This window comes from Borostomias antarcticus (genome assembly GCF_949987555.1).
Source record: "Borostomias antarcticus genome assembly, chromosome: 37".
In the NCBI taxonomy this organism is placed as follows: domain Eukaryota; kingdom Metazoa; phylum Chordata; class Actinopteri; order Stomiiformes; family Stomiidae; genus Borostomias; species Borostomias antarcticus.
In genome coordinates this window covers 382,009-406,672 of record NC_140270.1, presented here as the reverse complement: position 1 = coordinate 406,672, position 24,664 = coordinate 382,009, and the positions used below count along the sequence as shown (strand labels likewise).

At 45.3% G+C, this 24,664-nt stretch overlaps 2 protein-coding genes across 2 annotated transcripts; both read left to right on the top strand.

Annotated features, from left to right (window-relative positions):
* The first annotated feature begins 9 nt into the window (after nt 1-9).
* map4k2 (mitogen-activated protein kinase kinase kinase kinase 2) lies at nt 10-18,227 on the top strand. Its single transcript, XM_084461193.1, has 32 exons — nt 10-131; nt 2,996-3,053; nt 3,831-3,921; nt 4,323-4,387; nt 4,586-4,641; nt 5,201-5,248; nt 5,436-5,478; nt 5,822-5,894; nt 6,186-6,317; nt 7,339-7,401; nt 7,512-7,593; nt 7,851-7,961; nt 8,266-8,344; nt 9,200-9,258; nt 10,015-10,067; nt 10,542-10,580; nt 10,987-11,020; nt 11,124-11,289; nt 11,720-11,892; nt 12,352-12,393; nt 13,019-13,103; nt 13,642-13,721; nt 13,828-13,888; nt 14,040-14,157; nt 14,524-14,589; nt 14,737-14,836; nt 15,384-15,567; nt 16,236-16,304; nt 16,394-16,480; nt 16,735-16,805; nt 16,949-17,004; nt 17,404-18,227. The coding sequence occupies exons 1-32, from the start codon at nt 39-41 to the stop codon at nt 17,489-17,491; spliced, it is 2,625 nt and encodes an 874-aa protein (XP_084317319.1). The 5' UTR covers nt 10-38; the 3' UTR covers nt 17,492-18,227.
* A 1,497-nt stretch (nt 18,228-19,724) lies between these two features.
* On the top strand, nt 19,725-20,505 carry LOC311328038 (RNA-binding protein 4.1-like; the record flags this gene model as incomplete). The annotated part of the gene is made up of 2 exons (XM_084461154.1): nt 19,725-20,145; nt 20,498-20,505. 2 exons carry the CDS (start codon nt 19,725-19,727, stop codon nt 20,503-20,505), a joined length of 429 nt encoding a protein of 142 aa, XP_084317280.1.
* Between the last annotated feature and the right edge of the window lie 4,159 nt (nt 20,506-24,664).

Genomic DNA, 24,664 nt, shown 5'->3' with positions numbered 1-24,664 from the left:
CGCGTGAGAGACGCTGTAGGCGACAGTCTCCCAGCAGGATGGACACGATCGGAGTATCGTTTTTGGACCCGTTGGATGATTATGAATTAATTCACCGGATCGGGTGTGGCACGTACGGAGATGTGTACAAGGTATGTGTGATGTGCTAATTCTTTTTAATGACCTTTATCAAGTCGACTTGTAGGCCTATAACTGCGCTGAATTTGCAACTGTGTCTTATAACAGTCTCATATTGATAGAACAAGGGCATGGCTTTGCTGTTGTACGTTTTTGCCCATTTTCGTCACTAAATGAGACATTGGCTTTTCATTCCGATTAATGTAGAGAATTCAACTTTTAGGCATAACTGTGGTCACGACTCATGAGCAGAGATTTGAAACAGTCTTTCTTTCCCTGCGTCTCCCCCTCGACCGCTGAAATTGAAATAGCCTATGCGAGTGGCAGGGGACAAAGGATCATAATTCATAACCTAATGTAGGGCTATTAATTAGGTATGGTGTCCCCGCTGGACCACTAGACTTATCCATCAAGGTCATTCCATTAAAAAAATAAATGGATCAGGGCACAATATAATCCACTACCTATAAAGCTATAAAACGCTCGTGTTAAACTGCACTTCAAGCCTATTCAATTCATCACAGTGACAGGTAGGTCTAGATGAAGAAAGATGGTACAAAGTGTCACATGGGCGCATTGCCAATTTATTTTATTACAGCTACTCTTTCTTTCCTTCTGGGGGGGGGGGGGGTCAATGTTGGAAGCTCTATTTTGACATGATGACGCGAGCTCCAGGATGTAAACATCCAAAACCCATCCTGCACCTCATGCGCTCTACTAGAGAAAGAGAGAGTTGATGGCCCCCTCCTGAGGTGAAAACAGACACAACATAAAGCATGTTTGACACTGTTTGACACTATTATCGCACAAATGGAAACACAACACAACAAGGAATTATTCCCAAGCCTTTCTCGTTTTCAAGAGCTTCGTACCATCCCTTCCAAGAGCTTCGTACCATCCCTGCCCTGGGAGAGCACTGCTAGATATCGCTGCCTTATGTGCCTCCCTGCTGTGAATAGAGAACCTGTCCTTCCTAGCGGACAATGGTCCATTATTACCTCCCACTACTTCTCTCCTCCTCCACTATCCTCCTCCAGCCTCTCCACTGGAGCTAGTGGCCTGGCAAGGGTCAAGGGTCAAACCATCGAGCATGTGACCGTGGGCTTCACCGTAGAGTCCTTAGACGCCATTATTGTTCTAAGGAAGCCGTCTGCCGCTCGAGCTGAACTCAGTGCACAAGTGTGTGACCCTGGAGAGTGGCTACACAAATAAAGAGCTATTATCACCACGGTCAGTAAATAAAGAACTAGGGCTTTTATCACCACGGTCAGTAAATAAAGAACTAGAGATTTTATCACCACTCAGGAGTCACAGACAAATAACATCAAGACAAGCATCAGTGGGATGTTGCGTAGAAGGGCGGAAATCAAAGTTGAATGTGAGCATGAAACTACTAACCCATGAACAAGGCGGTGTCACACACACACACACACTCTCTCTTTCTCTCTCTTTCTCTCTCTCTCTCTCTCTCTCTCACACACACCCCGATGGAGGTCTCTCTCTCTCTCTCTCACACACCCACCCCGATGGAGGTCTCTCTCTCTCTCTCTCTCACACACACACACACACACCCCGATGGAGGACTAGGTGCAAGCCATGCCAAGCATGTACAAATAATTGGATTGTGGTACATTTCACAAATAGTGAACCTATCCTTCAAGGCCTTCATGCAGCATACCTCCACAATGACATAGAAATGTAGCTAAATGTCACTGTATGCAAATTCCACTGTGAGTGAATCAAATCTCTTTGAGAAACAGCATTCCAAGCATCTCTGATCAAAGAGCTACCAAGTTTCCCTTTGTGCCCTTGTCTGTAATCCCAAACACTGTTGTTTCAGGCTCTCAGAGACATTAATGTCACTTAAGTTGCAGGACGTCCTGTGGTGTAACAGGAAAAAAAACAGGAAGTCAATGTAGCTAAGCTAGGTTGTGTTTGGGGATCCTGGTCTCCCATTGGTCGCTACTTTGGTTGTTGTGGATCGAAAATCATAGTCGGTTCTACAGCCTGACATCACGTTTGACATTTGACCTGTCTGGGGGATGCTAGGAGATAAAGCAGGGAAACGATGACCAGGACGGATGTTGTGAACAACATCCACCTGCAGTTATTTTAGTTTTATTTTTTTAGTTCGGTTTTTTTCCATTCGATTTTATTTAGTTAGTCGTGTTGCTCCGGTGCAAATATTTGAGGTGCACTTGTTTTACCAAAAGATGAAAAGACGAAAATAATTATTTTATTTTTTTTATCCTAGGAAGTAGGCATGTTTTTATGGTAGTTCTATTTTCATATTCTTTGTAATATTGTGCTTGACTCAACTGATTTTTCCTCCACTCTTCTTACATAACGTGATGGCCGTACGGACTGTGACGTCTTCTGGCCGTTCTTTGGATTCTAGAGACCAGAGAATTTCTCCCTGGTCAGGTTTAATAGACGGCCTCTTCTGAGAGATAACATCCTGGCACTCAAGGCCCCGTAACTAACTACCCATCCGTCTGCCCCTGGAACCTGCGACATCAAGGTGACGCTGTCGGTCAGCCGGCAGACGAGCCTTAATCTGGGATTTTTTATCGTGAAGATGGGCTGATGCCCAGAATCTCTCCTGTGGTGATCATTGAGATCATGGCAGACCTCCAAGACAGTCAAATTAGCAGGACACGTTTTGTCCGTTTATGGCAGATTTTGTACAGAAGAGAATTCAGCCGAAATTCTGTGATGCCATCAAGATTGAAAAGAGTTCATGACAGTCAGAGTGTTGACTGCTGCCAACAGACATCATTTTGTACCCTGAGTCCATAACAACTGCTGCCAACAGACTTTTAATTCTGTATCCTGAGTCCACAAAAAACTCACGACTAATGTCCCTCTTCCCTCTCAGGCTCGTAACATCAGAACGTCTGAGATGGCCGCCATCAAAATGGTGAAGCTGGATCCTGGTATGTTCAAAGGTTTTTCCTCAGACCAGTGTTGGGGTCAATTCAGAATTTTGGAATTAGAGGGAAATCAAAGTGTGGGCTTGCAAATGGACTTGAATCGAACACACACCCAGGATGCAGATTGGATTTTGAGTTGCTATTTGAATTCAATCCAATTCCAAAATTACAGGCTACTACATACGTATATTCCGCTGAATTGAATACTTCCCAAAAACATATTCCACCTACTATATCACTACAGTATATCAATACACAATCTTAAAACTATGTTCAAATGCTAACTTTATCATATCAATGATGATAAACAATGACAAACAGATGATTAGATGTTGTATGTGTTTCATTGTTTCCTCAAGAGAGAGCTCAAACCATAAATGTTCCACTTGGGAACTCAACCATCTAACCACTAGAACACATTATTTAATTGTTATTGTTCCACATGACCTTCTAACCAGGGGGAAAAAATCATGGTTTTCTTATCACAGGCATTGCTACTCTGCTACCGTGCATACAGGGAAATTTGATATTTAACATGGATGAATGTAAACAAAATGTCAAATTTCACAGCAATTCTCAGCTCAAGTCAGAATTGACCCCAACTCTGCCTCAGAACTCAATTTGTCCTCAACATGACAGAATTCTGGATATGGTGTCCCGCCATATGTGTGTTCTGTACCCAGTCCCACCTGTTTGCACCCACCTTAGCAAAAACGTGTTCAGAAGTTAGAGAAGTACCTGATGTCTATTGTTCTGATTGGTCAATGAAACTCTCTTCAGGTGATGACATCACATCCATCCAGCAGGAGATCACCATGATGAAGGAATGCAAGCACAAGAACATTGTGGCCTATTTTGGCAGCTACCACAGGTGTTTCACGTTTGAACTTGTCAGATTTCCAATAATCCTTGGGATTCCTTGGCTTTTTAGCAGACTTGGATGTGTCTAGATCATCATATATCTTATCCCTCACACCCCTGCACTCAGAATGCCAAATATCTCAGTCCTATAATGGAGAATTCTCGCATTCTTGAGCTTTTTCCAAACAGAAACGGCCTGAATGTTTGTCTCTTCTGCATTCCGAGGACAGATGATTGTGATTGCTTTGAGTCCAGCCGTCTCAATCATACTGTTGTCCTACACCCCTAGTTGATATCTGTCTAAAAATGACACGTGACCAATATTGGGTTGTAATCTATAAATCTACCTTTCACAACCAGGAGGTTGAACAGAACACGCTGAATAGATAATATAACTGTTTCATTTCCCAGGAATACGAAGTTGTGGATTTGCATGGAGTTCTGTGGAGGTGGATCACTGCAAGACATTTATCACGGTACCCAAACACAATACCTGACAAAAAAAATGTTTATTTTCCTGCCTAAAGAGAACACAAAACCATCAGATGATATCTCCACCATTCTCCAGCTTTTCAAATGAGACTATACAAGGTCTATTCTCAGCGCTGCACCTGTTCTATTCTCCATCTCCTCGGTCTTGTGCGCCATTCATCAGTGTCCCCCTCTCTCCACAGTGACGGGCCCATTAAAGGAGAAACAGACGGCCTACGTCTGCAGAGAGACCCTTCAGGTAAGCCGGCGCGGTGTGAGGACTGCGCCTTTTATCGCTACCGGTTCGGAAATAAATTCTTTGCCGTAATTGAAATAAGAGTACGCACATTTAACACATACAATAACACAATAACACACATGCTACAGCTGATCTTCTGAGTTTCTAACCATGGAATAGCGAAGCGACTCTCTCGAATCCTCCCACTTTGCTAAACTATCAGGTTTACTCACAAATAGTATTAGTATTACAGTACTATTATAGAGACGCAGTGTTACAATTGTTACAAGTGCACATCGATAGACGACAACATGTATTCTACAGCTACATAGACGGTGAATCATGTTTGTTTTCCGACCACAGAATAGCAAAGCAGCATTTAACCTGCCCAAACCGCTACAGTACACACACTATAGGACAAACTGACAGTGGTTCACAACAGAATATCACCTCAGCAGAAACTTCTGCTAGCTGCTGTTCAACATGTGGTTTGGCCCTGATAAAACGGTATGAACTGTATGATATGGCAAACAGATGCTGATTCTGGTACCGAGTCAGTTATTTTTATTATTTTTTTCAGGGCTTGTATCATCTACATGAGACGAGTAAAATGCACCGAGACATAAAGGTAAGATGTTTGAACGAGCCCTGCCTTGTGACCGTGCAACTGTGTAATTATGATGACGTGCTGTTTTCTACAGTGCATAATGCATCTTCGTAAGTGCGCACACTCCGGTATTGATCTTCGTGATCATATGCTGATTGTCTCTGTGTGTGTTTACTGTGTGTGTTTACTGTGTGTGTTTACTGTACAGGGAGCTAACATCCTTCTCACTGAACGAGGAGACGTCAAGCTGGGTTAGTTAGAATCTACTATACCTTTCTACCCCCCCTACACACACACACACACACACACACACACACACACACACACACACACACACAGAGGGAGACACACACACACACACACACATATACATATACACACACACACACACACACACACACACACACATACACACATACACACACACACATACATATACACACACACACACACACACACACACACAGAGACACACACACACACACACACTCACACACACACACACACACACTTAATAATGCTGATTCACTAATGCTGATACTGCCCTCAACATCACCTCCATGTCCTCTGTCTCTGTCTGCTTGCTTCTCCCAGCGGATTTCGGCGTGGCCGCTGAGATCAGTGCTTCTGTGGCCAAGAGGAAGTCCTTTATAGGCACTCCGTACTGGTGAGCTGACCGGACCCGACCCATGACCTCCAATGTGACCGACTCCCGTTGAAAACATGATCCACACCCTCGTCTCACTATATCAATACACATCTTTTCATGCGAGCTTTGACACTGCATACCTTTCCTTCTTTGGAGAGATTTTCGGCTAAACTTATTTTGGTTTAAACAAACCTTGAGATATGGATTTTTTTTCCATTTAGAGAGAAACCATGTAGTTTCTTTCTCTCTTTCTCTCTTTCTCTCTCATCTGTCCGCTTTTCACGGGTAATATTTGTCGGCGCTCGTCAGGATGGCGCCCGAGGTGGCGGCGGTGGAAAAGAAAGGCGGGTACAACCATCTGTGTGACATCTGGGCGGTGGGCATCACGGCCATCGAGCTGGCCGAGCTCCAGCCTCCCATGTTTGACCTCCATCCCATGAGGTGAGGAGGACTTTAGACCAGCTCCGAGAGACTGACACAGACTACTGAGACACAGACAGACTACTGAGACACAGACAGACTACTGAGACACAGACAGACTACTAGGACACAGACAGACTACTGAGACACAGACAGACTACTAGGACACAGACAGACTACTAGGACACAGACAGACTGAGGCACAGACACAGACAGATTTTGAGACAGACACAGACAGACTGAGAGACAGACAGACAGACAGACAGACAGACAGACAGACAGACAGACAGAGAAACAGACACAGACAGCCTGAGGGACACAGACAGACAGACAGACAGACAGACAGACAGACTGAGAGAGACAGACAGACAGACAGACAGACAGACAGACAGACAGACAGACAGAGAAACAGACACAGACAGACTGAGAGACACAGACAGACAGACAGGCAGACAGACAGACTGAGAGAGACAGAGAGACAGAGAAACAGACACAGACAGACTGAGAGAGACAGACAGACAGGCAGGCAGACAGACAGACAGAGAGACAGACAGACAGAGAGACTCTCTGAATCTTCCATCGCTGCCCATCTTTCGCCACAGGCTCAAAATTCACCTCTACAAGAAATCCTCCCAGAATCCTCCCTCTTAAGCACCTATTATATGTATCTATTATATCCCTATTTTGCAACTCTTGCACCATGGCTTAAGCACTAGATTATGCTCTTAGTCACTTGTTTAGAAAGGAGATGCACTTGTGAGTTCGGGCAAGCAGTAAACCGACTACCTTCGTTAAATGCAATTATTGTAAGTCGCTTTGGATAAAAGTATCTGGTAAATGACTGCAATGTACAGTAATGTAGACAAAATGCAATTGAACTAAAACCTAAAAACTAAGGGTAAAAGAGAGCCGATGTGGATGGATTGAAATGGGTTATGGGTAATTTCTATATACAGATCCCGGATGGCAAATGAACGGCATTTCAGGGAGGTTGTTGCTGTATTTGACATTTGATATGCAAACATTCATTTTATTTTTCTAGAGCCTTGATGTTGATGTCCAAAAGCAGCTTCCAGCCCCCCAAGCTCAAAGACAAGACAAAGTGGTAAAAACGAGCTGATGATAATCCCGCTATTAGCTCACGTTCACTCCGATTGAAACGTTCACACCTCCGCCCGGCTTTATTTTGGGACCCGCCCTCTTCTCTCCTCCCAGGTCTGCTGGGTTCCACAGCTTCGTGAAGATGGCTCTTATCAAGAACCCTCGCAAGAGGCCTTCAGCTGAGACCCTCCTACAGGTTCTAACCAGGTTCCCTCTCTAGAACAAGGCGGAAAAGTTACTGAAATATCGATGATCTCTTTAGAACCTCCGCGCTTTGACTGGCGGGGGGGTAAATTGTTTCACACCTGGAGATCAGGGCAAACCAAGGCGTTTTAGATACACTGCCTTTTGATGGTGTCAAAAGGCCTATATACAGTATAGTATACCGTATATTGTACTGTAGATAGGAATAGCAAGGTCACAACCTCTCTCTCTCTCTCCTTGTCTCTGTAGCATCCGTTCGTGACCCAGCTGTTGACACGTAACCTGGTGATAGAACTTCTGGACATGGCCAACAACCCCGACGTCCACTCCACTCACAGCATGGAGGACAACGAGCTGGAAGTGAGGGTTTTAACCCAGATAGCAAGCGGATCTGGGCCGTATACAGGCCGGATCTGGCCCTTGTGGCTTAGTTCGGGCCCATATATGGCCCAGAATCATTACACATCCGCTTGCTATCTGGGAACTGTCTCCCTGGGTGTCTGGACTCATGGATGACTTGACTGATTGCCTTCCTGACAGCCTGGAGGATGAGTGACCGATCGACCGACCGACTGACCGACTGATCACTGAGGATACGATCTTTACCAAGGTCACTCGGGATGAGTTGTTTCCTGATCTATTATCTGTGTATCCTTGTGTCTAGATAGGCGATGCTACGCCTGATAAAATCAAGTCAGCGGCGAAACACCTGCCTGTCGAGAGGACCCTCTCTGAAGAGCAATGTGAGCGCACACACACACACACACACACACACACACACACACACTGTATCGCAGAGTCGCGTCACACAACATCTTACCGCAGCTTAATGTATGGAAGTGGGGCAGGGGTGGGGGGAGGGGACGAGGAGAGCCCCCCCCCCCCCGCCCGGCCTCTGGGCAGCTCTCTCCGGCGTCCTCGTCACAAGAATCCCATTGACAGCGGTGGCCGGTGTGGGGATGAAGTCACCGACCAGCTCTCCCGGCACACATAGAGGTGGCACTGTCCCGCGAACGCACATGGCATGTCATCTCTGCCACTCGCTGACGCCCGCGAGGCGTGGGCGTGGGGGGCAGGGGGGGGGGGGGGGGACACGGAGGAGTGACTGAGGAACTATTGTCACGTCTCATATCAGAGACAGATCGCCGCGTTCGTTGGGGACAATGCGCCCCGCGTGACAATGCGCCCCGCTCCACTGCGGTGACACATCGCGTAATATTTAGACGCGCAATTATGATGTCCGTCGGGGGACGGAGCGCGGACGGCCCTCTTCGGGCGTTTAGCCCCGCGGATACCCGTCCGGCGGTCAGCGGAACGAGATGTGGTGACCGTTCTCGTACGTGCGGGTCCCCCGAATAAACCGGGCTTCCCGGGGTCACCTTGAGCGACCGTGTGCTACAGCAGACCGCCCCCGAGCCATGGGGGGTAACTCGTTATCGACGTTCTGATGGGCGAGGGCGTTGACCCGCAAGCGCTGGAGTCTACCGATCGATTACGTAACGGGGGACATTGCTGTCACAGACTGTCTGTTTCCTGTCACTCTACCCTGCTTTACTCTACCAGGACTTCACCCAAGATTAACTGTGTGTTTCCTTTAGTTGACCAAGTGAAGTTCGGGCCCCCGTTAAGGAAGGTGACGGAGCCCTACCCGGACATGGTGAGTGACAGGTCTTTCCTGTGCGTGACACATGGCGGTGTACAAGCATGGGACCATGCCGGGGTGAAAGGTCACAGAAGCCGTGACAATATAAGGGGCGCGGGGGTAGGGGGGCGGCGCTGTGCGAGAGGGATGATTGTTTCATTGTTATCCAATGTTGCTTCAACTTTTGGTACAGTATATGTATGAAAAATTCCCTTGTGACTGCTGATGACTCACGAGTCACTCTCTAAAGTCTGGCATTGTGAGGCTATATACAGTACCGACGATGACGGATGTACAGTCGGTTCAATTACTCTTCACAAATGGCAAGGCAAGTTTAGTTGTATAGCACATTTCAGCAACAAGGCAATTCAATTTAAGTGCTTTACACGAGACATTAAAAGCATCAAGACAAAGTGCAACACATAAAAGGTCGTAAAACGAAATGCAAAAAAGGAAACTCGTTTCTTTATCACGTACTGAAACCTTCTCTCTCTCCACTATCTCACGTACAATGTCCTTCTGTATAGTGGCTCGCTGGCTTTTCACCAGTGCCTCAAACATCCTTTCTGAGCAAGGGACGTCATCCGCTGTCAGTGGCCTACTGTTGTGTCACTAGGCACACCTTGCACCAAAAAATCAAAAAATGGACTATAATGTAATGACTATTGTAAAAAAAAAAGAAGAAAAAGTAAATGTAATGATCATGTTGTTGCTGCTGTTGTTGTTGTTGTTGTTGTTGTTGTTGTTGATGATGTTCTTGTCACACTGCAGCCGGTTTCCTATGACGACGATTGGAGCCTCTCGGGAGATGAAGATGAGTCACCGTAAGTTGCACCTGTTCCCGGGTTCGCCCGTTTTCCCCCCGAGTCAGCAGCGTCACGCCAGGAAGAAGGATCTTTGTTTTTCCTCTACGACATTCGACACACGCCCACACGCCCACACACCCACACACACACACACACACACACACACACACACACACACACACACACACACACACACACACACACACACCTGATGGGGAAGTTGAGATTAGGACATTAATAAAAGTCACCAGATCGTTGGACAGGCAGGATCTCGTGAGCTCCGAGTGCAGCGGTTTGTCTGGTTGACTAGGCTACCGGGATTCATAACAACAGCGATATTTATAGTCGTGTATTTACAGTGAGGAGCTTTGATACATCAGTGAGGGAACACAGGCCTGTTTCCCCTACTGTCACATGTGGTGTAAACAGTCCAGGCGGGCTCATAGCTAGATTAGCCCGTAGCTAGATTAACATCAGGTCTTCCTGTTGCAGGAGCTTGTTGGAATGTGTGGAGCAGGCTCTCCAGCTGAGGTAGGCCGGAATGTTCCCTACCGAACCCCACCCCTCGAACCCCTAACCCTCCCGTATGTCACTTCCCCTCATAAAGGACACAATAGAAGTTTGATTTGGGATGTTTTGGATTTGTTTTGGGGTTTTCGCTTGTGGTTTTGGGTTTATCTCACTGGCTTTGTTTTTGATTTAGATTTTTTTGTGAATATGTGTTTGTTCTTGTGTGCTGCTGCTGTAATAATGCAATTTCCCTCTGTGATCGCAAACAAATACTATACTAAAATACTATCTAAGTATTTATCCATCTGGTGACACTAGAAGAAAAGTCCTGATGTGTGTGTTCAATATGCTTCTTTGTTGACTGTATGAAAATACAATTTATTTGACCATTTACGGAGTGTTTCAGACCCTTTGCTCTTTCTCACAGGAGTTTAACCATCAAGAGAGTGCCATCTACTGACGTAAGTGAGAACTGCACCCTGTGATTTTACACTGTGATAGTACAAGCTGTTTATCCCCAATCGAATAAATGGTAATACTTTGATATTATCTGTGGTTCCGTAGGGGGGTAAAGGAGGAAGAAAGAGCGGTCTGTTCAGTCTCACCACCGCCTCTCTGCCAGCTGGCGGCTCGTTCTCTCCAAACGTGGACGAACAGGACCTGACACTGAGACCTAGCTCCACCCTGGGGCCCGACACCTCCCTGTCCCCCAACTCCACCTCCTCCTCAGGTCATACACATACTGTTCTTACAGTAGTCACTAAATATTCAGCAATCGCCATTAGCCATGTTTCCATCCACTTGTCAATCGAATTGTGTGAGGATCGCTAAAAATAGGAATGCGAATAAAGCCGGCGAACGTGCGTTTCCATCTAGAGCTTTAAATCGGATAAAGCATTTATCACAAAAGACTTTTATCGAACAAGATAAAAATCCGATGAGATCGACAGTACAAACTTTTTGTTGATTTTCATGATTTTTAATCAAATTTTACTGTTTCCATAAGGCATTTTTAATTCGATATAACTTAATTCGCATAAAACGTGTGGATGGAAACATGGCCATTGACGGCATATGCCGGGATGTTTTGTGTGCATGCCCCGATCTCGGCAGTAGTGCTTACCGTAGCCCCTCCCCTGTCCTGTCTTGCGATTCGCCAGGCCTGGCCAGGTGTTCAGCCTCTCAGGACATCAGGCAGTCGAGCAGTGACCCCTGCGTCTCTGAGGGCGACGACCCATCGTCTGAGAAGAAGCCTGGGGTGGAGATCTCTCCGACGAGGCACACGCCCCTCTCTCCGGAGTGGAGCACCCTGAGGAAGAAGACGGAGAATTCGGTGAGTCGACATTTCAGCCTCGCTCCAAATAAACCCCCCAAGCTCCTCCCCCCTCCTAAAGAAAATCTAAGGAGATTTAACAGTGATGAGAAATATTCTCAATAACATGCCCTCTGATTGGCTGGTTGGCTGACTGTCCAGTTTCATTACCCAATCCAGCCAAATGTCCACTAGCACGAAAGGGACAGGGCTTAGGGGTTGATTTGGGACAAGGCACTCTGTGCTACTTTGCCAAACTCACAACAACATATCAATAGTACATTATTGACCAATGTTGTTTGTTAACCTAATAACCTGTTCCATTTACCCCGTTCTATCCCTTTTAAACAGCTATTTTGATAACATCTAAGTAGGAGGGGAGAATTCAGTCAACAGCGAGCGCCAGAACCCATGCATTTGAATTACACAGTTGTTACCCCTTTTCTGTTGTTGTCTTTATATAACCTTTTTAATTTTTAGAGAGCTGGTTATCATGGACTCCCTCCTACCCCCCAAGTCCATGTAAGTTCTGAGGTGTAACAGCATGTGGCCTACAGGGACTTGACCGCTCGCTCTGCTCCGACAACTAACACACACGCGCGCACGCACGCACGCGCACACACACACACACACACACACACACACCTACACACACACACACACACACCTAGACACACACACACACACACACACACACACACACACACCATAACTCCACGAACACACACAATGACTCTAACTTACTCCACGAACGTCCACACAGACAGACACGCACAAGAACACGCACACACACACACACACACACACACACACACACACACAAACACACACCGACACACACACACACACACACACATACACACACACACACACACACACACACACACACAATAACTCCACGAACACACACAATGACTAACTAACTCCACGAACGTCCACACAGACAGACACGCGCAAGAACACGCACACACACACACAGACAGACACGCACAAGAACACGCACACACACACCGTGGCTTTCCTCTCGTGAACGCTTGAACGCTATTGGAGGGGTGGAAAATTAAACCATCTACACATCATGATGCTCTAGATTAGAACAAAACAATCGAATATTGAAACGCACTGTGTGTTTTCTTCCACGCTGTAGATGGGGGCTTGCTTCTCCAAAGTCTTCAACGGTTGTCCCCTGAAGATCCATTGTGCTGTGACCTGGATTCTGCCTAAGACAAGAGGTGGGGGGCGCAGAAAGGGTTAAAGGAGAATGCTCGTTTTTGACAACATGGACCTTATTTATAAGCCATATTATATATATATTATATCATTATTAAAATATAAATTTAAATTAATTAAAATATATTATATTTATAAGGCATATTATAAGACGTTTCACTCACCGAGATAACTTTGGTGTAATTCGGAGGCCTGTAGAAGAAATTTTAAATCCAGCGCGAGCCAAGTATATCCATGTAATGGCGGCGGACGGGGCACTGAGAATGCAGCTTCTAAAAAATCTATTTTCTGCAGCGAAACGGTTGTTTTCATCAATCTGTCTTTATGAATCGCTAGTTGTGCTTACATAGAGCGAGGGCTTGTTGTGGTTTTTCACATGCCTCTGTAATATGATCTTTAGAAACGTCTTTAGAAACGAAATAGCTTCCCCACTTGCTCCAGCACGCATGTGCACAGCGCGCAGACTGGCTACACTCGCGGCTCAGATTGGTAAAAAGTTATTACACACATTATTTATGTACTGTATTTTGTCTGTCTTAGATCAGTACCTCATTCTCGGGGCTGAGGAAGGAGTCTACACGCTCAACCTCAACGAGCTTCACGAGGACACGCTAGAGAAGGTGAGGATTTAGCGTAATGTCTATTTGTATACCATACACTTTGGAATATTCTTTGGAAACATAATGGAAAAATATATTGAGTCCGATTTTTCTCTCGCACTCACAGTTGCTCCCTCAACGATGCACCTGGCTTTATGTCATGAATAACGTGTTGATGTCTGTATCAGGTACCGTATGTCCGGCCTACGTTCAGCAATCACACGTTGTCACGTTCCATTTCAGCACCTGCATGAAAAAAAAACGCATTTCCAGGTAATGAGACCTCTCTTATTCACACTTCACCTCTATTTTTAACCGCCCCCCCCCCTGTTCTGCTAGGGAAGTCTTCCCAGCTCTACTCCCACAGTCTGACGGCTCTGTTTGAGCGCAGAGGTCACCTGCAGAAGAAGCACCTGTCCCTCGGTACCAACCGACTCACTGACAGGATCGACCCCAGGTAGTCAAATCAAATCAAACTTTATTTGTATAGCGCATTTCATACACAGAAGCAACACAATGTGCTTTACAGAGAGCAATTGGAGGGTGGGCATAGGTCCCACCCCTACATATTCCAGAGGGAAGGGTAGGGATTCATCTGCAGTGGAGCGACGGAGGCAGCCATGATAGTGTTTGGATTCCGCCATTTTGTTTGACATTGTTTAGATTTGATACAGAGCACGTTTCGCAGCCTCAAGAAAGTGCCGCGTGGTCCACGGAAGTGTGAATAGCCTCTTGCCTTGCTATGCTTTCATACAAAACGCTCGTTTACGAAGCGGTCAGTCGTCGTCACCTGACCGGACGTCTAACTTGTTTGACCCCTCAGGAGGAAATATGCCGTATCTGTGAAGATCCCAGACACTAAAGCCTGTCGTAGATGCAGCGTAGGCAAGTAACGCTCGTTCCAACCGTCGGTTTGATCGCAACAAGCAAGTCGATGATGATGATGATGATGATGTGCATATCTCTCACACACACACACACACACACACACACACACACACACTCTCTTACTTCCTCTCTCTCTTCGTTCAGCGAGGAACCCGTACACAGACAGTACGTTCCTGTGTGGGGCTGTACCATCGGGTCTGGTCCTACTGCTGTGGTACGAGCCCCTACAGAAGTTCATGCAGCTCAAGGTTTGCATCGATATTTTAAAAAGATGAAAGATTATAAATTGCTATACACTATTTAAGCAACAAACCACTCGAGGCCGTGTGTTATAGTGATTTTATAACAGCTAGGGGGCGTTGTTAGGCACGACACGAAGCGGAGTGCCTAAAACCCCCCTAGCTGTTATAAAATCACTATAACACACGGCCTCGAGTGGTTTATTGCTTTTATACAACGGTTACTACAGCTATTAGTGTAAAATAAACACACAGCAATGTCAAATATGAACATTTATTCAAAACGAAGCATCATTCCCTCAATTCCGCCGAGCAAAATAGTTCCCCTAACAAAAGGGTTGCCAAGCAACAACAACAACTACAATGCATTGGATCAAATGGGAGGCGCGTTCATACTGAAAATGGAATGATATGCGGTCCCAGGTGTGTGTTACAAAGTATTTTAACACGGCTTCCAGCCAATAAGAATAAAGAACCAGAACTAACCGTTTAATTGTGTATATATGTGCACTGGTACTGTACCTCTGCCCTCACTCTCTCCCTCTCCCTCTCTCAGCATATAGCAATAAGCCTCCCAGATCCGCTCCCGATCTTCGAGCTCCTGGTCATCGTGACAGACGAGTTTCCGCAGCTGTGTATCGGGGTGAGGGATCGGACCACGGACGACGGGAGACCGCCGGCTGACCAGCGGCTGAAGTTTGAGATTATAGAGTTGAACGGCGCGCCCAACTCTCCCTCAGGTATGAGGGATATACAGTAGCTGAGTAGAAGTAAGACATCGCACACTCTGGCTCTTGAGGGGCGTCTGTAGCTCAGTTGGTAGAGCGGGTCGTTCAGTGATCGAAGGGTCGGTGGTTCAAATCCCAGCTCCGACTGTCCACATGTCGAAGTGTCCTTGAGCAAGACACCTAACCCCAAATTGCTCCCAATGAGCAGGTTAGCACCTTGCATGGCAGCTACCGCCATTGGTGTGTGAATGTGTGTGTGAATGGGTGAATGAGAGGCCATTGTAAAGCGCTTTGAGTGCCGCTAAGGTGGAAAAGCGCTATATAAGTGCAGTCCATTTACCATTTGATGCAAGGTGATTTAAAAAACGGATATGTTACTGATTAAATCATCTTGATCGAGAGTTAGAGTGTGTGGTTTCTTTCTTTTAGTCAGTATATGACCCGTAACCGGCACCTCTCAAAGACTGTCCACAGTGTGCGTTTTCTTTTTTCTAGGACATACAGTAGCTACCAGTGAGACTTCACAGTTTAGACTAACATGATTTTTTTGGTATTGTTTAGCCCATGTAGATATAAATGTTGCTATTTCTCTCTCTCTCTCGGTCTGTGTGTGTGTGTGTGTGTGTGTGTGTGTGTGTGTGTGTGTCTGTGTGTGTGTGTGTGTGTGTGTGTGTGTGTAGAACGTGGGCCCGTTGGAGCAGTGCAGGTGACGCAGCTTGACAGAGACACAGTCCTAGTTGCACTAGAAAGTGAGTCTGATGTCACCTGACAGCGTTACACGTCGTTCCTATCAAGGCTTCTCCAACTTTCAGCTTTGTTTTCGCTCTCGTTTCCGTAGAAACTGTTCAGATCGTCAACCTACAGGGGCTTCCTTCCAAGGAGTTCACATCTGAAATGGGTTTTGACTTCCCCATTGAAACATTCGGTAAAAATCTAGTTTTAGATCACTCCCAATCAAATCTTGTGTTTTTGTATGTGTCAGTGCCTGCAGCTGATATGAGATCTTTGAATGATCTATGAGTGACATTTGTGAACCTGCCTTGAGACTACAGATGAAAATTAGCTCATTAGCTAACTCTAGCTACTCTAGTAGTTTACATTGATGTGGAAACTGAAATGATGATGATTAATGTGCACTGTCCATTTAAAATAAATAAAATAAATCACTTCTGTGCAAAGTTTGTTTACAGGACAGCATTCTGGCTTTCTGGAAGCACGGACTCAGAGGGAGGAGTCTCCATTCAAATGAGGTGATTACCATATTTGGTAACTGCTTGTCATTCGTACCTCTAGTGCTGTTCACTGGCATTCATTCCAATTCTAAATTATTGATTTGGTTCAGCAGTGAATAATGATGCCTAAACCAACCAAGTCATGCTTGTGTCTATTGTAGATCACACAGGAGATCGCAGACGAAAGTAGAATATTCAAGGTCTTGGGGACAAACAGGTATGTTCATATTTTTTTAGCAGTCTCTACTTCGCTTGCTTTTTCCCCCACTGTATTTATACCCTCACAAAAAGGTGAAAGGTCGTCCTGTACACACCAGGGGCCTCATTTATCATTGTGGATACAACCTTTTTCATTTACACCTGCTTTTTGTACTTGCTTTTCTCCGCAAATAATGTGATGTATCATGCCAAAACTCGATGGGAAATAGTGTGAGATATATACACACTATTTCCCATCGAGTTTTGGCATGATACATCACATTATTTGCAGAGAAACGCAAGTACAAAAATCAGGTGTAAATGAAAAAGGGTGTATCCACAATGATAAATGAGGCCCCAGAAAACCAAAATGTACACACTCGAAAACCAAATGTTGTTTTTTTTGTATTCCACACAGGGATATCGTTCTACAGAGTACCCCAACAGAGAACCCCTCAGCTATGAGCAACCTGTACATCCTCACAGGCCACGAAAGTAGCTACTGAAAGACAAGACAGATCAAAAGAAATCTAGTGTTTGTGCTCTTTTCTTTAAATCTAGTATTTGAACTCTTTTTCTTGCCATCTAATAAACTCAAAATGAGGGACAGAGACGATGAACCGGCCAGTGACGGAGATGTGGCGCAGGCTAGTTCTACTCCAAACTGAACCCATTTCTCTCTACCTGCAATATGTCACATGGATTATTGAACGCAGCCTCACGGCATCTCGTAGCCACTGGAGGAGTGTTGTGCTGTATGATGAAGGGCCTTTAAAAAGACTCTCAACTATGACTTTTAACTCCTGAATGTGCACACACTACTTTTCCATCTCTGTTGAATTAGTCTCTTTTTCTGGTTGGGATAACACTAACTGATGATTTCTAAACCGTTGACTGATGCCGTATAAGCCTAAACCAACGCAAGGAAGTGGACACTGAACAAACACCCCCGATACAGTGGCTTCTCAGCCCAGCAGTGAGGTGATGCTATGGAATGTGCTACTTCCGCTTCCGTCCAAAGTCTGGTATTGCAAGACTACTGCTTCAGTACCGTGACGTTGATGTGTGTGCCAAAGAGTTGGACTGCTAATAGATGCTGACATTGTTTGGAACCTCTTTACTGAAATTGATAAGACTTAAGTTCAATGGTAAAATACATTGCAGTAGTTCTGTTTAGTTATGATACTGGTTTATTTTTGTTTGCATTGGTTGGGAGGGACGGGTTATCACGTAACACACAGTCATGACAACTGAAACACTTGAAAGAGATGTGCAATATGCATGTTTGTTTTTTATTTTGGGGAAAGCATATATGATGTATGTATTTCAGAGTTTTCATTGTGTATATTGTTAACGCATAAGCCGAACAACTGAATTGTAGAAGGTGAAAATAAACACATTTTGGTGGTGTACTGTACTGAATGTCATTCTCCGTGTTCCTCCACCCAGGATGCATGTTGTGGCAATGATGGAACCGTTACATCCTCACAGTGATGGCGTACTTGGCCTGAAGCCTATGCCATCCCCAACCAGAACACAACCACAGTGGTAGACTACATTGTTGAGGAGATTTTTACATGGATATGAATGAATTATTGTCCTACTTCCATACCAAAGGGGACCTTTGCATCATGATTTCAAGTTAATAGCCGTAACCCCTCTACTAGCATATAAATAAAATAAAAAAGTTGCTCTACACTTAAGCCTAATGAAAGCAATTACAGTCACCAGGGGAGAAGACCCTGATCAGTCCTAATGGTAGCCTGATAGAGCGTCCAACTTAAAAGCATTCTGGAGGTTGTTCCATGTGCAAAATAACTAAAAGCAGACGTGAAGTAAACGTCGTACCCTATAACGTGAAAGAGCAATTAATCAATTAGGCTACCTGAGGGCCAGCCTATAATTCTACAGTGATGTGACTTTTTCTAATACAGGGTCATGCAAATTGTGTAATAAAAACATGCACATTAACAATATATTTTAAAAAAAATTATTATTCTTTCAGCGAGCACACTGAAAATAGAAAGTACGATATAAAGGGTCCTTTTTTAAATGATTTGAATGCGTCACTTCCAAACCAAGCGGCGCCATTTCAGAAGTCAATCATTGGCGGCAGCAGCTGAATTCAATTATCCTACATTACCAGGTACGCGTGGAGTAGCTAACACTGATAAATTACTGCAAAAAATAGTTCCACAAGTTGGTCTTTTGGGCTGTATCAACTTATGTATGTATCTGTATGGTATAGCTAGTTCAAACCAAGCAATGACGATTTTAATCTTCGAAATCGTTTTGATGTACAGGTTGTCCAATAAGGCTATAGTGCTAAGTTTAGTTAGTCCTAGCTGAAACATCTAGCTAGCTTTAAATGCATTGCTAACAATGTGTGGACCTTGCTAAATAGTCAATTTAATATAATAAGTTGTGGAGTTTTATAATCTTATCTTTAGTTCATACCCCAAGTGCACTTGCATTGACCCTTGCTACTATGTGTATGTAGGCTATAAGTTGTCTATTGTTTGAGAGTCACCAGGCTGGAACCAAATTCCCTGTGTGTTAACATGGGCTACTTGGTCAATAAATCTGATTCTGATGTAAACTTGACCACCTAACTTTACAGTGCAGTCTCCAGAATTAGAGTATGCCTTAATAGTGTCTCCATTTTAATGATGGATTAATGTCTAACTGACGTTTACTCTCTCCTCCCAGGTCTTACATTGTTCTAGTTGGGATTTGAATATGGTGAAAATCTACGTGGGCAAACTTGCCTCTGCCACGACGACGGAGGAATTGCGGAACCTCTTCAACCAATATGGCAAGATCCGGGAGTGTGAGGTCGTCAAGGATTTTGCTTTTGTCACCATGAAAAATCAGACCGCAGCGGACGACGCCATCCGTAACCTCCACCAGAAGGAGTTGAATGGCGAGGCCATGAACGTGGAGATGAGCAAACCCAGACCGCCCAAGCCGCCCTCTGCTACCAAGCTGCAGGTGCGGTACCTCCCGGATGGCTGCACCAGCGAGCTCCTGAGAGCCAAGTTTGAAGAGTACGGTCGGGTGCTGGAGTGTGACCTAGTGAAGCACTACGCCTTCGTGCGCATGGCCTGCCTGGAGAACGCCGCAGAGGCCATCAAGAAGCTGCACAAATCGGCCTTCGAAGGTGAACTTTTGGGCAGAATGGATGCTATACGTAGATATTCTAGTATACGTGTATTGGGATCGGCTTTGAATTGTATAGAGATCACACGATGAGTAATTGCCTCTAGGTCTGTGTCCTCCATCACGGAGGGAATATTTATACTTAATAGGACTTAATTGACGGCTTGGACTGAAATGAATGAATGCTTATGTGAGCGGTGGTGAGAATTCTCCTCGTGGCGCTTTAAACCGTTAGCTGTCACCAAATATTTCACCTGTGGTGTAACACGTTTGCTGATGGCCTTGCTTCACTGAACCAGTTGATCATGAGAGGTTTTCTCACAATGAGGATTTTTTTTCTTTTCTTCCTGTAGTCGTGTAAGAACCAGTGGGGTTGCGTGTTTAGAGTCCAACCGTCTCATGGGTGTCTTCTCTCTCCTCACAAGGCAAACATCTGAGTGTGGAGCTGGCCAAAAGTCGGCGTCACAAGAAGCCAGTAATGCAAGGTCATATCATGCGAGGTAATGTCAAATCGGCTGCTGCCAAACCGGCTGCTGGTTCCGGTCCCAAACTGGCTGCTGGTTCCGTTCCCAAACCAGGTGCTGGTTCCGTTCCCAAACCAGGTGCTGGTTCCGTTCCCAAACCGGCTGCTGGTTCCGTTCCCAAACCGGCTGCTGGTTCCGTTCCCAAACCGGCTGCTGGGTCCGGTTCCAAACCGGCTGCTGGATCCGGTCCCAAACCGGCTGCTGGGTCTGGTTCCAAACCGGCTGCTGGGTCTGGTTCCAAACCGGCTGCTGGGTCCAATTCCAAACCGGCTGCTGGGTCCGGTTCCAAACCGGCTGCTGGGTCCAAGTCCAAACCGGCTGCTGGGTCCGGTTCCAAACCGGCTGCTGGGTCCAATTCCAAAGCGGCTGCTGGGTCCGGCTCCAAACCGGCTGCTGGGTCCGGTTCCAAACCGGCTGCTGGGTCCAAGTCCAAACCGGCTGCTGGGTCCAATTCCAAAGCGGCTGCTGGGTCCAATTCTAAACCGGCTGCTGGGTCCGGCTCCAAACCGGCTGCTGGGTCCGGCTCCAAACCGGCTGCTGGGTCCGGTTCCAAACCGGCTGCTGGGTCCGGCTCCAAACCGGCTGCTGGGTCCGGCTCCAAACCGGCTGCTGGGTCCGGTTCCAAACCGGCTGCTGGGTCCGGCTCCAAACCGGCTGCTGGGTCCGGTTCCAAACCGGCTGCTGGGTCCGGCTCCAAACCGGCTGCTGGGTCCAATTCCAAACCGGCTGCTGGGTCCGGTTCCAAACCAGCTGCTGAGCCTGCAGGGAAAAAGAATGCGGGGAAAAAGAATGCGGGGAAAAAGACTGCCTGAGCGGTCAGAACGGTAGCTACGGTGACGGCCCGGGGGTGTCCCAAAGAAGAAGAAAAAACAAGAATAATAAACTAAATGTGCATACTACTTTAACATCTCTACTTTATCTACCTATGTTCTGTCTCTAACTGGTATAGAATTGGGATAACACTAACTGATGACTTCTAAACCACTGACTGATCCGTATACACCAACACAAGGAAGTGGAAACTGAACTAACACGGATAGAATGGCTGCTCAGCCCAGCAGGGTGGCTATTCTATGGGTTGTGCTAGTTCTGTTACTGTTCTGTTACTGTTATCTGATTCAAATACTAAAAGTTCAGAGTGCTAAAGATGCTGATTGCTTTGAATTTCTTACTGAAGTTGATCAAGTTCAAAGGTAAAATACATTGCAGTGGTTCTGTTTAGTTATGATACTGGTTTATTTTTGTTTGCATTGGTTGGCTTTGCATGGGAGAGATGGGCTATCATGCAAGTCATGACAACTGAAACACTTGAAAGAGATGTGCAATATGCATGTTTGTTTTTTTTCTTTTAGGGAAAGCATAAGATGCACTTCAGAGTTTTGAATGTGTTCTGAACACTTAAGTCAAACAACTGAGTTGTAAAAAGTGGAAATAAACATTTTGGTGGCGTACTTTGATGTCCTCACTCTAAAGCGCACAGTAAGCTTGTTGTACGCTGCTCATTATGCATATTCCTTTGTGGCACTGATGGGATAGTCTCGCCATCCTATTCAGGTTTTCTCCCAAACATTTTTGACACACTTTTTAATATAGCCTAGTTGGCGTCAGTCCCCCCATAGTATCAAAATCCCTCCAGAAATACAAAAGGGGTGCCTTTTCGATTCATTTTTTCATTGACAAGTACCGTAGTACCAAAATCCACCACAAAAGGGGCGCCTTTTCAACTCATTTTTCCATTGATAAGTACATTTTGATTTTTACATAAACTATGCTTGGTGTCTCGGTGTAGTCTAGTACAAGTTTACTTGGGAGACCATGTACTGTACATCCACAGAGTGCAGAGCTTGAGCATCTTCGCGGTGGTGTGCTGGGATAGCAGTATCGAAGCAGCGGACGCTAACAGGATGGACTGATCAGGTGGGCGACCTCTGTACTGGGGAGTCAACCTGGACGCAATGGCAGCGCTGCAGAGAGAAGAATGCTGGTCAAACTGAGGGTCAACCTCTTCATGACACTCAGACAGAGGAGCACTTTCAGCAGCAGACTGATTCTGGCGTGGTGCTCTAGAGTGCTTCCGTAGGTCCTTCCTACCTGCCGCCATCTAACTGTTCAATGCATCCCCTGACTCAAGATCTGTCTATTGCTAATCTATATATATACATATCTAATTATGTGGTTCAAACATAGGAATTTGACCAGGGACTGGCTGGGCACTATGGACCTGAGCCAGCTTGGAGAGAGCTTGCTCTGGTGCCAGTCACTTCTTGGACAGGACAGTTATTATTATTATAGGGAGGGAAAGTAATCTCTTCGCCCCCTAGTGGTGGCGTTCCTAATGCCGAGAGAATGAATGGGATTTCTCATAGACACGTCTTTTGAAAAATTATATCTTGGAGACAAACTTTATTGATTCTGGTGATTATAGTTGATTTTCAATCACAATCCGAATTATGAAAATATTTTTCTTAAATTCCATTGACTTTGACTGGAGGAATGGAGCAATTTCGAAAATTTGAAAGAAGGTGAAATACTGTTTTAAAATCTCACAGTTGGTAGATTATTAATGTAAAAACACTCACACGTTTTTGTTTTGATAACTTCGCCGAAATGGTTTCGTAGTAAATATTAGAAAATTCGGTCTCCGATAGGAACAAATCAGTTCACTTATTATTAACATGGCATACTCCTGATTTGACAGAATTGACCCAAACTTTGACCCCCACCCCTTATGTGCCCTTTGTTGCATATTGTATATTTCAGTAGCCTACATTTTACTGTACATATTGCATACTTGTATACAGTACATGCTGCCTTTTATGTCTTATTGTGCCCTTTTGTGAAATTGTTTTGTTATTATAATCTAGTCTATAGAAGCCCAGTTGTCACTCAACTTCTTGAATCTTTACAGGGTTGTGCAGGGTCAAGTGTATAATTCACAATAGTGTTTTCTTCCAGCGAGCACACTAGAAATAGAGATTATAAGGAGCGCAATTCGTTCCTCCGTGTCTAAATTATTTCAGTGCGTCACTTCCATCCCAAGCGGCGCCATTTCACAAGTCATTCATTGGCGGGCCTCATTTACCCACCAGGTAAGAGACGTGGAGGGACACTGAGAGATTATTACAAAAATATTATTCAACAACTTGCTGTCCTTGGCCGTGTCACCTTATGGTCGTGTTATGGCAGCTATAGCTACTTCAAACAATGCACTGTAGGCGTGTTAATGTAGCCTACACGTTATTCAAGTTAAGGCTAGCTATGCTATGCTAGGCTATGCGATGCTATGCGATGCTAGGCTAGGCTATGCTATGCTATGCTAGCTGGTGCTAACGACGGTAGCTGGCTAGCTTGCACGTTAGTGCTAGCTAGGCTAGGGTAGTTAGCCACTCGTTAGCTCATTATGCTCAGTCTGTTCGCTATTTAGTTCGGTTTTATCTGAATTTTCTTTCTTTTTTTAACAGCCCTACGTATACAGGTAGATGGGCTGTGCTGACTATGCTATGCTAACGTTAGCTAGCACACTAGGATGCTAACGTGACCTAAAGCATCTATTCAGCTGCCTCTAGCCAGTCAGCTAACAGCAGCTAGTCTGCTCGCAATGTGTGGACCAATGTGTTCAAATTAGGGAATCTGATTAACTCCACAACTTCTATTCAATTCATACCCGAAGAGCACTTGCATTGACCCCTGTAGCTACATATATGTAGTTATACATGCATATATATAGCTACATATATGTATGTATATAGTATATGTGGTATATTGTCAGTATTGCTTGAGTCACCAACAACTGGAACCAAATTCCTTGTGTGTTAACATACTTGACCAATAAATTTTATTCTGGTCTGATGTAAATATGACCACTTTACAGTGTAATCTCCAGGATTAGATGATTATTGCAGTGTTCTCTACATTCTTATGATGGACAGATGGCTAATCGGGACATATTTCCTCTTTTCCCCCCAGGACTTACATTGTTGTAGTTGAGATTTGAAT

What these genes read in the sequence shown, in the direction of transcription:
- map4k2 (XM_084461193.1), top strand. Translation starts at nt 39, where the DNA reads ATGGACACGATCGGAGTATCGTTTTTGGACCCGTTGGATGATTATGAA. An exon ending in CTCCTACCCCCCAAGTCCAT is followed by an intron (nt 12,394 to 13,018) that starts GTAAGTTCTGAG and finishes TCCACGCTGTAG; the next exon opens with ATGGGGGCTTGCTTCTCCAA. An exon ending in CTTCCCCATTGAAACATTCG is followed by an intron (nt 16,481 to 16,734) that starts GTAAAAATCTAG and finishes TTCTGTGCAAAG; the next exon opens with TTTGTTTACAGGACAGCATT.